Genomic DNA, 13,497 nt, shown 5'->3' on the forward strand with positions numbered 1-13,497 from the left:
TCAGCCACTGGACTTAGTGTCTTGTGCCTCAGAGCTCTCTTAGTTCTGCTCTTGTCTTGACTTTCCCAAATTGCAAGTCTTTGAGGCTTTCTGTACTGGGCTTCTTAGAGTAATTGTTTTAGAAAAAGAGAAAAAGATAAAAAAAAGAAAAAAAGAAAAAGAAAGGCCCTCCTTGCAGATCTAATGGGTTATTGAAATGCTAAGAGACAAAGCAATTAGGGCCATTAAGGTACGGTCCGGGGGGGGGGGGGGCAGAGAAACCAGTTTTTCTTCTGGATTTGCATATGAGCGACTCTGCCTGAGCTCTGCCGTTCCCCATTCTATGTTCACCAGAACTCCAAAAAGCATCCACTTTTCTTTTTGGGTTTTTCTTGCTATTTTTGCTATCCCTGTCTCCTCTCCGCTGGGCTGGCTGCTCCCGTATTCTCCAGTGTCTGGTCTCAGTCTATGTATGATTGGAGTTTGAATCAGTAGATTGAGTTTCCGATAAGGGCTGCAACTGCAGTTCTCTCTCCTCGTTCCCAGTGCTGACGGCCCCTCCTCCCACAGGACTGAGCCTGGTAGGGAGGGGCACAGGTCCCCTGGCTGCGAAAACTTACAGATTTTGCTGATCTTAGCAGTTCCATGTGTTCAAGAGGATTGCATGAAGTGTGCCCAAAGTCAAATTGCTCTGCAGTGTCCAGTCCACGCAGTTCTTGGCTTTTTACCTCCTGCCCTGTAGGAGTAACTAAAACGTACACCTCCCCACTCCACCACCTTGCCCCGCCTCTCTGCTTTGTGTATTTATATTGTGTAGAAGATTTGGGAAGTTTTCTCCAGCAATTTCTTTGCATACTCTTTCTAGACCTTTACCCTTCTCTTTCCCTTCTGGGACACCAATGAGTCTTAAATTTGGACGTTTTATTTTATCTATCATATCTCAGATCCATTTTGATTTTTTTTATTTTTTTCCCCATTCTTTCTTTTGTTCTTTCATTTTCCATTCTGTGGTCCTCGAGGACGCTGAGTTGTTGTTCAACTTCCTCTAATCTTGTATTATGAGTATCCAGAGTCTTTTTAATTTGGCTAACAGTTTCTTTTATTTCCATAAGATCTTTTATTTTTTTATTTACTCTTGCATTTTCTTCTTTATGCTCTTCTAGGGTCTTCTTTATGTCCTTTATATCCTGTGCCATGCTCTTCTTCATATCCTTTATATCCTGTGCCATGCTCTCATTGTCCTATATTCATTGATTAATTGTGCCAAGTACCGTGTCTCTTCTGATCTTTTGATTTGGGTGTTTGGGTTTGGATTCTCCATATTGTCTGGTTTTATCATATGCTTTAAAATTTTCTGTTGTTTTTGGCCTCTTGGTATTTGCTTTACTTGATAGAGTTCTTTCTGGATATAAAAAAATACTGATCTCTAATTTGTCAGATCTACAGCTTGGTGGCGTACACTTTCTCTAACTAACCAGCAGATGGCATCTTCTATTCCCCTCAAGTCAGTTCTCCCCAACTTTGTCTTGGTGGTGTGTGGGGATCTGATTCTTGTGGGGTTCAATTGGTGCACTGAGTTTGGGTGTGTTGTTGATGCTGTCTGCCCTGAATGTGGGGAGTGTGTCTGGGTGGTTAGGGAGGCAGGGCAGCTTTAATAATCAGACCTCACAGGTGTTCCCGGAGGTTTAAGGCTGTTGCAAGAGTGTAAGCCTTCATTTCAGTCTTGCCTCAGATTGTCTCTGCCACTGACCCACAACTCCCCGGCATTTGTATAGGGTCCCTGGGTTTTCTGAGTGGGTCCCCCTTCTCAGCCGTGCTCTTCCAGGACGTCTGCTGAGGGAAGGCTGTGCCATGTCACAAGTGCGCGCCGGCCCGCCAGGGAAACCCTGGGCTGCCGGGCTGTGCAGGGGTGTTCCCAGCCCACTTCAAAGATGGTTGAATGGGACACATTAACTTCCCCCTTTTCGCACAGCTCTGCCCTCCCATCCCCGGGACAATCAGCCGTGGGTATAGTAAAGGCCACTGTCCATGGCTGATATTGTGGCTTGTGTGTGGTGCTGTGGGAAAGATTCCCTGTCACACTGGGTTTCTTGGCGCAGCTCTGAGCTGAGGGTTGGGCCCGGGCAGGAGCGTCCCCCACCTGCTAGGGAGATGGTTGCAAGGGGCACAGTTTCTTTCTCATTTTGGCTCCCCTCTGCACCCTTGGCCCTGAGAAAATCATCAGCGGGCTATCCTCCATGCCAGACACTGAGACGTTGGCACATTCTGCTCCTGCTGTGCTTCACTGCGTGGTTCTCACCATCTTAACCGCAGCTGCTCCCGGGTTTTTTGTTTTTTTAAAGGAAATAGTCCATCTCCAAACGCCAACCCATGGTTTCCCCACACCGCAGCACAGCCGCCGGACTTTCAGCCAGCTCATCCACTCGTTTCAGAATGCAGACTCCCGGTTTCACCAAGTATACAGTCCCTGTGGATTTAGCAGACGTTGTCCAGCTGGTGCATCGCTGGGAGCTCATCCCATAAGTTTTGATGTATTGTGTTCTCATTTTCATTTGTCCCTAGATATTTAGCAGTTTCTCTTGCAATTGCTTCTTTAACCCACCAATTGTTTAGGAGTGTGTTTAACCTCCAGATATTTGTGAATGTTCTAGATCTTTGATGGTTATTGACTTCTCATTGCATTCCATTGTGGTCAGAGAACGGGCTTTGAATAATTTCAATCTTTTAAATTTATCAAGGCTTGTTTTATGTCTCAGCATATGATCTATCCTGGAGAAAGTTCCATGAGCACTAGAGAAGAATGTATATCCTGGTAATTTGGGATGTAATGCTCTATATATGTCTGTTTAGTCTAATTCATGTATCAGATTGTTTAGGTTTTCAATTTCCTTATGGTCCTGTCTGGTTGATCTGCGTATAGGAGAGAGTGATATATTGAAGTCTTCCATGATAATTGTGGAAACATCTATTGCTTCCTTCAGTTTTGCCAATGTTTATCTCATGTAGTTTGGAGTCCTTTGATTGAGTGAATAAACATTTATGATTATTTGTTCTTGTTGAATTGTCCCTTTTATTAGTATATAGTGTCCTTCTTTGTCTCTTGTGACTTCCTTGCATTTGAAGTCTATTTTATCTGATACTGGTATTGCTGCCCCTGCTGTCTTTTGGCTGTAGCTTGCATAGAATATTTTTTCCATCCCTTCACTTTCAATTTCTTTGTATCTCTAGGTCTAAGATGAGTCTCTTGTAAGCAGCATATTGATGGTCCGTATTTTTTAACCCATTCTGCCAATCTTTATCTTGTAATTGAGAGTTTAATCACATTCAGTGTTATTACTGTGAAGGCAGATCTTGAATCAGCCATTCTTATCGTTTGGTTTTAGTTGTCAGTTCTGTTTTCCCCCCTCTCTCTTTATTTCCTTTAAGTTACCCTTACTAATACTCTTCAGTCTCTGCCCTTCTTCAGGCCTCTCTCTTCTGTCTTTTTTTCTCAGCTGGTAGAGTTTCCTTTAGTGTTTCTTGTAGGGAAGGTCTCTTGTTAACAAATTCTCTGAGCATTTGTTTGTCTGTGAAAATTTTAAGCTCTCCCTTAATTTTGAAGGAGAGCTTTGCTGGATAAAGAATTCTTGTCTGGCAATTTTTCTCCTTCAGAATTTCGAATATGTCATACCACTGCTTTCTTTCCTCCATGGTGCCTGCTGAGTAGTCAGTACTTAGTCTTATGTTGTTTTCCTTGTATGTGGTGAATCGCTTCTCCCTTGCTGCTTTCAGAACTTTCTCCTTCTCTTCAGCATTTGATAATCTGATCAGAATGTCTCAGTGTGGGTTTATTTGGATATATTCTATTTGGAGTTCATTGGGAATCTTTGATTTGCATATTTATGTTGTTTAGAAGGGTTGGGAAGTTTTCCCCAACAAGTCTTTGAATACTTTTCCCAGCCCTTTACTCTTCTCTTCCCCACCCTTTTCTCTTCTCTTCCCCTTCTGGGATACCAATGATCCTTGTATTTGTGCACTTCATGTTGTCCATCATTTCCCTGAGGTCCATTTCAAATTTTTCAGTTTTTTTCACCATTCATTCTTTTGTGCTTTCACATTCCATTGGCTTGTCTTTGAGTTCAAGAAGTCATTCCTCTCGCTCTTCAAATCTGCTGCTTTGTGTCTGAAGAATATTTTTAATTTGCTCAACAGTATCTTTTACTTCCATAAGATCCACTATTTTTTATTTACTTTTTCAAATTCTTTATGCTCCTCTAGGGTATTCTTCATGTCCTTTATATCTGGAGCTGTGACACTGATATTTGTGTGTACCTCTTTGATTAATTCCTCCAAGTTCTGTGTCTCCTCTGGCTTTTTAATTTGGATGTTTGGTTATCCATATCTTCTGGTTTCTTCATATGCTTTATAATTTTCTGTTGTTTTTGGCCTCTTGGCATTTGATTCTCTTGAGAGGGTTATTTTAGGATATGTAGGATTATTTGAACATTTGTCAATAATTTGGCAGAGCTACAGCTTGGTAGAGTGTACTTTCCCGACCTACCAGGAGATTGTACTCTTGAGCTACCTCTTACCCTCAAGCCATTTCTCTCCCAACCTCATCCACACTCTGAGTGGAGGTCCAAACCATGTGGAAATCTAATCAGTGCACCAGTTTTCCATGTGCACTGGTGACTGCCATCCCTGTGGTTGAGGAGCATGGCCTGTGCTGTTTGGCAGGGAGTCTGCTCCCGAACACAGTGGTCCTGGCCATTCCCATGGCTGCGGGTGGAGTTCTCTGGGGCTGCAGAGCTGCGTGTCTCACCTTCCAGCTCAAATGCCTCACAGTCCTTGTCTGCCATGCACCGATTAATTCCTGGGATTGGGGAGGCCTCCTGGCATTTCCGTGCAGCACCTCTGCATCTAGACTGTTCACACCATGGGCTGTGTGGGGGAAGAGTAGACACCATCACAAGCCTGCCATATCCCAGATTCCCTCAAGGAAGCTCTCAGCTGTGGGGCTGTGAAGGGTCATGTCTGCAGCCAGCTGTGAAGATGGCTGCATGGGGTGTGGGAAGCTGCCCCCTTCCACGCTCTTCTGTCTGCTCCAATTGCCAGTCCGTGGCATGGCAGTTCTTGACCATGGGTCTGCGAAAGGTTATCACCCCAGCCAAGCCCTGAGGAGGGTGCCCGGGGCATGGAAGGCTGCTCCTCTCTGCATTCATCTGCCAGCTCCAACCACCCGTTCTCTGGTGGCATTCCCATAACATTACGTTTGCCCTCCGTAACTTACCTGTTTTTATTAGATTATCGTCCCCCCTTCACTATTTGCTGTCTATCACTAGGTCCCCTACATTCTAAAAATATTTTACATTTTTCACAGAGTTCACATTAGTGGTAACATACAGTATCTCTCTTTTTGTGCCTGGCTTATTTCACTCAGCATTATATCTTCAAGTTTTATCCATGTTGTCATATGTTTCATGACCTCCTTCCTTCTTACTGTTGCATAGTATTCCATCATGTGTATGTATCACATTTTGTGTATCCACTCATCTGTTGAAGGACATTCAGGGTGGGTCTCGATTTAATCACTGGAGTCCTATAAAAGAGCTCACTAACAGAAGGACCTTAGAGCAGCTGAGAGACATGTTTTGGGGATGACCATTGAAAGCAGACTTTTGCTAATGCTTCAGAGATGCTAGTGCAGAGTTTGTTCCAGAGAAGCTAAGAGAGGACATAATGCCCCAAGAGCAACACTTTGAAGAACACACAGGAGCTGAGAGAGGAGCTAGAACACAACCTGGAATCAGCAGATGCCAGCTATGTGCCTTCCCAGCTAACAGAGGCTTTCTGGATGCCATTGGCCTTCCTTCAGTGAAAGTGTACTTGTGCTGATGCCTTAATTTGGACATTTTCATGGCCTTCAGACTGTAAATTTGTAACCAAATAAACCCCCTTTATAAAAGCCAGTCCATTTCTGATATTTTGCTTAACAGCAGCATTAGCAAACTGGAACAGTCCGCTTGAGGGACTGGGGGAAAATGTGAAAATATTAGATTTCCCCACCTGGAGAATTAATGATATTCTTACAAGCATTGGGGGTTACCTATTTAGAAGGCCGATCCCTTGATCTTGGGGCTTGCCCTTATGAAGTTTGTTACTGCACAGGAGATGCTAAGCCTACTTAAAATTGTACCTAAGAGTCACCCCCAGAGAACTTCTTTTGTTGCTCTGATGTGGCCTCTCTCTCTAAGTCAACTCTGCAGGTAAACTCACTGCCCTCCTCCCTACATGGGACATGACTCCCAGGGGTGTAAATCTCCCTGGTAATGTGGGGCATGATTTGTAGGGATGAGCTTTGCCCTAGCATCGTGGGATTGAGAAAACCTTCTTGGACCATAAGGGGTAAGAGAAATGAAACAAAATAGAGTTTCAGTGGCTGAGAGATCTCAAATAGAGTTGAGAGGTCATTCTGGAGATTATTCTTATGCATCATAGAGATATCCCTTTTTAGTTTTTAGTGCATTGGAATAGTTAGAAGAAAATACCTGAAACTGTTGAATTGTGGTAGCCTTTATTCTTGAAGATGATTGTATAGTTATAGATTGTATAACTATATAGCTCACACTGTGTGATTGTGAAAACTTTGTGACTTCCACTCCCTTTATACAGTGTATGGGCAGATGAATAGAAAAATGAGGACAAAAAGTAAATGAGTAATAGGGAGGGATGGGAGTATGGGATGTTTTGGATGTTCTTTTTTACTTTAACTTTTATTCTCATTCTTTTTATGTGTGTGGTAATGAAAATGTTCAAAAATTGATTGTGGTGATGAATGCACAACTATATAATGGTACTATGAACAATTGATTGTACGCTGAGGATGATTGTATGGTATGTGAATATATCTAAATAAAACTGAATTTAAAAAGTTTATATGGTAATGTATAAAGAGGAGCACAACCAGGAAATTCAGGAAAAGCTTTCTGTAAAGAGTGATAAATATGACCTAGCAAGTTAAATAAAAGTAGGAACAACATTTCTGAGAAAATGGTGTGATCAGATTGTCAGTCAAATAATTAAACTTCAGGAATCTATCATGATGTATGGTCCTTTCAGTAAGTGACTAATTATTTAAACTATAATTATCTTCTTTTTTTCCCTTTTTCTCAGGGTTGGGTATCCGAAATTAAAAAAGAAGAAAATAAAATACACGTCCATAAAATACACTTCCATGAAACAGACACATTTCCAGGAACAGAAGATAAGTTACCTCCAGTTCGTGGTTCAAACAGCTGCCTTCATGTTGGCAAAGTAGGCTTTATTGAGGGATGACGGTAGGGTTGGAAGGGAGAGAAGTTTTTGTTGTTTATTAAGAGAGTTATCTTGGTGTAAATGGAATGGTCAAAGTGTGATGTCCTCCAGCAGAGTTGGGGACTTGTTTTAGCTGGGACTTTTTTACCTTATTGAGTAGGGTACATCTCATCAATTAGAGATCAAAGTGAAATACTGTAGCTTTTTCCTCTGAAGACTTGCTTCTAGTGTTTACTGCTTTTCCTCATTTTTTCTTTTGTTGTTCTGTTTCTTCTTCTCTGACCAGTTTTGATGATTATATATGGTCTGATTCAGTGTGTGGGAATTTCAGGGAATAACTTTAAATATCCAGTAGAGGTAAATTGGAGGAAATATCTTATCATATAATTCAATTAATTATGGATTTAATGTATTATACAGATACTTTCAAACACTTATAGATGTCATTTCTCTATTTAGTGTATGTTATTTTCTCCTTATCCTCAACCCCTTCTGATTATTTCTCTGTGAATGTTCCCTATTTTGTCTTGCATCTATGGATTTAATAGACAAGGGACCTGTTTGAGTGCAAGGTCCATCCACCTGACCCTGATAGTAACGAGCCTAACCCCTGTCCCCTGGGCATTGCTGCCAGGAGTGTATGTATTTGCACTTTAATTGCACAGTCCATTCCATGGCTCTGCTAATAGTTTACGTTCCTGGATATTTTCATTCCCCATTGGGAATTACTCAGATAACTGAGCTTGCATAGTACTATATGGTAAGGCTTCCACCGTTATATATAATGAGTTGTTGATTACCCACTATGTACCAAGTCTGTACCCTGGAAATATAACAGTGTTTTTATAAGCAGAAAATAAAGTTGAAGCACCAGATGATATTTATTGATCCTTTAAAGACTATGTAGTTCTCTTCTATACAGTTTATAATCCCTAGTGTTGCTAATTTATTTATTAGCAGTCACAAAGCTAATAAGTGAAGATTTGTAACTATTATTATAAGTTCTGCTATATTTCCCTTTCTAAAGACTATATAGACATATTTTTTAAACTTAGCATTCCTTAGTCCTAGTACCTATCTAACCATAAAATTTTACTTGTTCTAGAGATTAGCCATTTGTGAGCATAATGGCATTGTCAGCACATCTCTCTGTGCTCTTCTGGTGCAGAGCCTGCCCCCATCCTCGGCAGTGGGCGTGTGACCCAGTTTGGGTCCCTTGATCCCACCAATCTAGTGCTTAGTCAAGGAAAGTCACATGACCCAAGCTGGCCAGTCAGAGCCCTTCCTTAGGATTTCTCTACCTGAAGCCAGGGAAAAGAGTCATTCTCTTTTTTCTCTTTGATCAGGAGGCCTGTGAGGTTGTAATTCCAGAACTGCTTCTAGCCATGTTTCCTGCTATATGGAGAAAGGGAGCAACTATAGGAAAAAATGGAATCAGCAGCCAGAGAGAAGCACAGTCTAAGGACAGGTGGAGAGGGAGTAAAGAGAGCTTACAAGTCCCTGTATCCAGCAATAAACCCGGCCTGTTCATTGGTTTGGTTACATGAGCCAGTAGTTTATTATTCTTTGCTAGAATTTTTTAGTTCAAGTTATATGACTGTCATTGTAAACAAAATATCTGTGACTAATACAGCAAAGTGGTTATTCTTATTTTTCTCCAATGTCAAGGTTTTGAAAGAAGGAATGGCAGTTTGGTACCTTTTTAAAATGATAAGAAAATCAGTAATAATCACATATTTCATACTTGTGTATTATTTAACTTCATGTACGTTAAGTAATAAAGTAATAGAAATTCTTTTTTTGTACTTGAAGGCATGGAGGTTTTCTCCAGAAATAACTAAAAATTTAAAATCCTTTCTTTTACCTGCTGTATATTATGTTAATAATGACAATGCTGTAGTGATAACTTCAGGGGCATCTGTTGTTCTTATCTATTCAATATGTATATCTTAATCTAATACTTCTCATTGTATTTACAGTAAAATTTGCTAATCTTAGATTAAATATGTCTCCAAAAATGATTTTATTCTTTCAGGAAAAAAATTCTAAAAGTAGACCGGCTAAAAAAATCCCAAGGGACTATGCCGAGTGGGATAAGTATGTTTTATATTTTTTTATATAAAATTTGTCACTGAAAAATTCTGTAGTATAACTTATTGTAATAACTTGAATGTAATCCAGAATATGTGAAGAATACCAAGTTATTTCAGAAGAGTACTAAAAGGATCTAGGCTAAGCACTGGTGATCTTGTTTTCATTAAATAAAAAACTACTGCATCCTTTTTATAAAACCAACCCAAAATACATAATGTAATCCTTATCCTCATACAAAATAAAAAAGAACAACCCATTAAAAACTGAGATTGGTGACAGTTTTAATTACCAAGTCCTGAGCAGTTTAGATCTGATTAATTTTTAAGTCCTTACTATATTGGACATTTTCTAAGAGAGAATTCACATGACTGGTAATACAAACCTATTATGCATTTTTGAATGTGTGTTCAGAGGCTCACAGATACAAATAAAAGAATATCAAGAAAAATTGTATTTTCTTGCTTGTATGGCACTTTCCCACCCAGATTTTATTGTTCTTTCATTTAAGATTTGATGTGGAAAAGGAATGTTCAAAAATTGATGAAGATTACAAAGAAAAGACTGTAATAAACAACAAGTCACATTTGTCAAAAATTGAGAAAAGAATAGACATAGCAGGTAATTGTGGGGAAAATAGGAATAATTTAGTAGACTTTAAAATTTCTGAATTATAATAAAAGCTGTTGACCTAGCAGACATCCTTCTGAAGTGCTGCAGAATTCCATTAAAAGTTTATGGATTTTCCCTAGAGTTGACCAACCCTAATAAATTAACTTCTACCTTTTTAACTACTTAACTTCATATTTAGTAAAACTTCAAAATATAAGCCTATTTTTCTTACCATAATCTGTTTGTTTTTCATTCCTTCTTTTCTCTGTTAAGGTGTTCAATTGTGTCAATTGTTTTTGAGATTCAGTTACATTGATTTTATTGAGATATATTCACACACCACACAAATCATCCAAAGTATGTAATCACTGGTTTACAGTATCATCACCTAGTTGTGCATGCATCTCCATGATCAATTTTAGAACACTTTGATTACTCCAGAACAGAAATAAGAATGAAAAATAAAAGCCAAATTCTCCCATATCCCTTATCCCCACCCACTGTTGATGTGTTGGTGTAGTATATTTCTTGTTGATGAAAGAATATTAAAATATTACTGTTCACTGTATTCCATAGTTGGCAGTAGCTATGGTTTTCACATATACTCCTCCATTATTATCACTTTTTTTAACATTTGTAGTAGTTCATGCAAGAACTTATATTTTTGTAGTGTTAATTGGTGACATACATGACTTTAAACAACCACTTTCAATCAAATTCACCTACAATACAGCACGATTATTTATAATCCAATAATGAGCTACCATCACTTCTATCCATTCCCAAACATTTAAGTTCAACCTCATTAACAATTCTGTACATATAAGGTACTGCTCCTCTTCTCTAGTGCTGTCTATCTCTAGGTATCCTATATTCTTCATTTTAAGACTATGAGTTTACAGATTCTAGTTAGTTCATATTAGTGAAATCATACAATATCTGCCCTTTCGTGTCTGGCTTATTTCACTCACTGTTGTCCTCAAGGCTCATCCATGTTGTCACATACTTCTGGACCTCATTCCTTCTTACTGCTGCATAATATTCCATCATATGTATATGCCACATTTTGTTTATCCACTCATCTGTTGATGGACTCTTGGATTGTTTCCATCTTTTGGAAATTGTGAATAATGTCACTATGAACCTTGGTGTGCAAATGTCTGTTCATGTTCCTGCTTATATACCAAGTAGTGGAATTGCTGGGTTGTAGGGCAACTCAATATTTAGTTTTCTGAGGAATCGCCAAACTGTCTTCCACATTGGCTGTACCATTTTACATTCCCACCAGCAGTGAATAAGTGTTCCGGTTTACCATATCCTCTCCAACATTTGTAGTTTCCTGTTTGTTTAGTGACAGCCATTCTTACAGGTGTGAGATGATATCTCGTTGTTTTGACTTGCATTTCCCTAATAGCTAATGAAGATGAGCATCTTCTCATGTGCTTTTTAAAAAAATAATTAAATTTTATTGAGATAGATTCACATACCATACAGTCATACAAAGCGTACAATCAGTTGTTCATAGTACCACCATTCATGTGCTTTTTAGCCATTTGTTTTTTCTCTTTGTTGTTGAGTTGTAGGATTGCTTTATATATTTTGGATATCAAAACCTTATCAGATATATGGTTACCAAATATTTTCTCTCATTGAGTTGTCTGCCTCTTCACCTTTTTGACAAAGTCCTTTGAAGTACAGAAGTGTTCAATCTTAAGGAGTTCCCATTTATCTATTTTTTCTTTTGTTTCTTGGGCTTTGGGTATAAGGTCTAAGAAGCTACTTCCTATTACTAGGTCTTGAAGATGTTTCCTTATATTTTCTTCTAGAAGTTTATGGTACTGGCTCTTATATTTAAGGTTTTGATCCACTTTGAGTTAATTTTTGTACAGGGTGTGAGGTAGGAGTCCTCTTTCATTCTTTTGGTTATGGATATCCAGTTCTCCTAGCCCCATTTGTTGAAGAGACTGTTCTGTCCCAGTTCAGTAGATTTGGGGGCTTTGTCAGAAATCAATTGACCAGAGATCTGAGGGTCTATTTCTAAACTCTCAATTTGATTCCATTGATCAGTATGTCTGTCTTTGTGCCAATACCATGATGTTTTGACCACCATAGCTTTATAATAAGTTTGAAAGTTAGGAAGTATAGGTCCTTGCACTACGTTCTTTTTTAGGATGCTTTTGGCTATTCAAGGCCCCTTTCTCTTCCAAATAAATTTGATAACGAACTTTTCCAATTCTGCAAAGTAGGTTGTTGGAATTTTGATTGGTTTTGCATTGAATTTGTAGATCAATTTGGGTAGAATTGACATCTTAACAATATTTAGCCTTCCTATCTATGAACACAGAATATCTTTCTATCTATTTAGGTTCTTTGATTTCTTTTAGCAATATTTTATAGTTTTCTGTGTTCAGGTCCTTTACATCCTTGGTTAACTTTATTCCTAGATACTTGATTTTTCTAGTTGCTGTCGTGAATGGAATTTTTTTCTTAATTTCTTCCTCAGGTCATTACTAGTGTATAGAAATATTACTAATTTTTGTGTATTAATCTTGTATCCCTCTACATTGCTAAATTTGTTTATTAGCTCAAGTAGCTTTGTTATAGATTTCTCAGGATTTTCCAAATATAGGATGTCATCAGTAAATAATGACAGTTTTGCTTCTTCCTTTCAGATTTGGATGCCTTTTATTTCTTTTTCTTTCCCAATTTGCTCCTAATTGCTCTAGCTAGAACTTCTAGCACAGTGTTGAATAACAGTGGTGACAGTGGGCATCCTTGTCTCGTTCCTGATCTTAGGGGGAAGGCGCTCAGTCTCTCACTGTTGAGAACAATGCTGGCTGTGTGGTTTTTCATACATGCCCTTTTTCATATTGAGGAAGTTTCCTTTGACTCCTGCCTTTTGAAGTGCTTTCATCAAGAAACGATGCTGAATTTTCTCGAAGGTCTTTTCTGCGATAATTGAGATGATCGTGTGATTTTTCCCTTTCAGTTTGTTAATGTATTGTATTGCATTGATTGATTTTCTTGTGTTGAACCACCCTTGCATGCCTGGACTAAACCCCACTTGGTTGTGGTGTATAATTCTTTAATGTGCCATTGGATTCGATTTGCAAGTATTTTGTCGAGGATTTTTGCATCTCCATTGGTTTGTTTTTCCTTTCTTGTAGTATCTTTATCAGGTTTTGGTATTAGAGTGATGTTTGTTTCATAGAATGAGTTAGATAGTATTTTTGTTTTTTTGGTTTATGATTTTCTACTGTTAAAATTAGCATTCTTGTATTTGAATTTTTAAAATTATTTTTTCACATACATGTTTATTTCCAGGTCTAACTGACAAGGAAAAGGATTTTCTTGCTACTCATGAAAAGGAAAAAGGAAATGACGCTTTCAACTCTGGGGATTATGAAGAGGCTGTGATGTATTACACTAGGTGTGTGTATTTTTATTGTGGTTTCAGCTTGCCATTTTAGAAAAATAGTGCTTAAATTTAATTGTTGAGATGATATTGGTAAGCTAAATAAT

At 38.7% G+C, this 13,497-nt stretch overlaps 1 protein-coding gene across 3 annotated transcripts in view; it reads left to right on the top strand.

Annotated features, from left to right (window-relative positions):
- Positions 1–13,497, top strand: part of SPAG1 (sperm associated antigen 1) — a 146,334-nt gene that overhangs the window by 53,575 nt on the left and 79,262 nt on the right. For all 3 annotated transcript variants that reach the window (XM_037802947.1, XM_037802946.1, XM_037802945.1), the window contains 4 exons: positions 7,132–7,272; positions 9,308–9,369; positions 9,875–9,984; positions 13,300–13,405. In XM_037802947.1, coding sequence (XP_037658875.1) covers positions 7,132–7,272; positions 9,308–9,369; positions 9,875–9,984; positions 13,300–13,405 — 419 coding nt within the window. The remainder of the gene's footprint in view (positions 1–7,131; positions 7,273–9,307; positions 9,370–9,874; positions 9,985–13,299; positions 13,406–13,497) is intronic.

The sequence above is a fragment of the Choloepus didactylus genome, chromosome 14 (assembly GCF_015220235.1).
Source record: "Choloepus didactylus isolate mChoDid1 chromosome 14, mChoDid1.pri, whole genome shotgun sequence".
NCBI classification, from domain to species: Eukaryota; Metazoa; Chordata; class Mammalia; order Pilosa; family Megalonychidae; genus Choloepus; species Choloepus didactylus.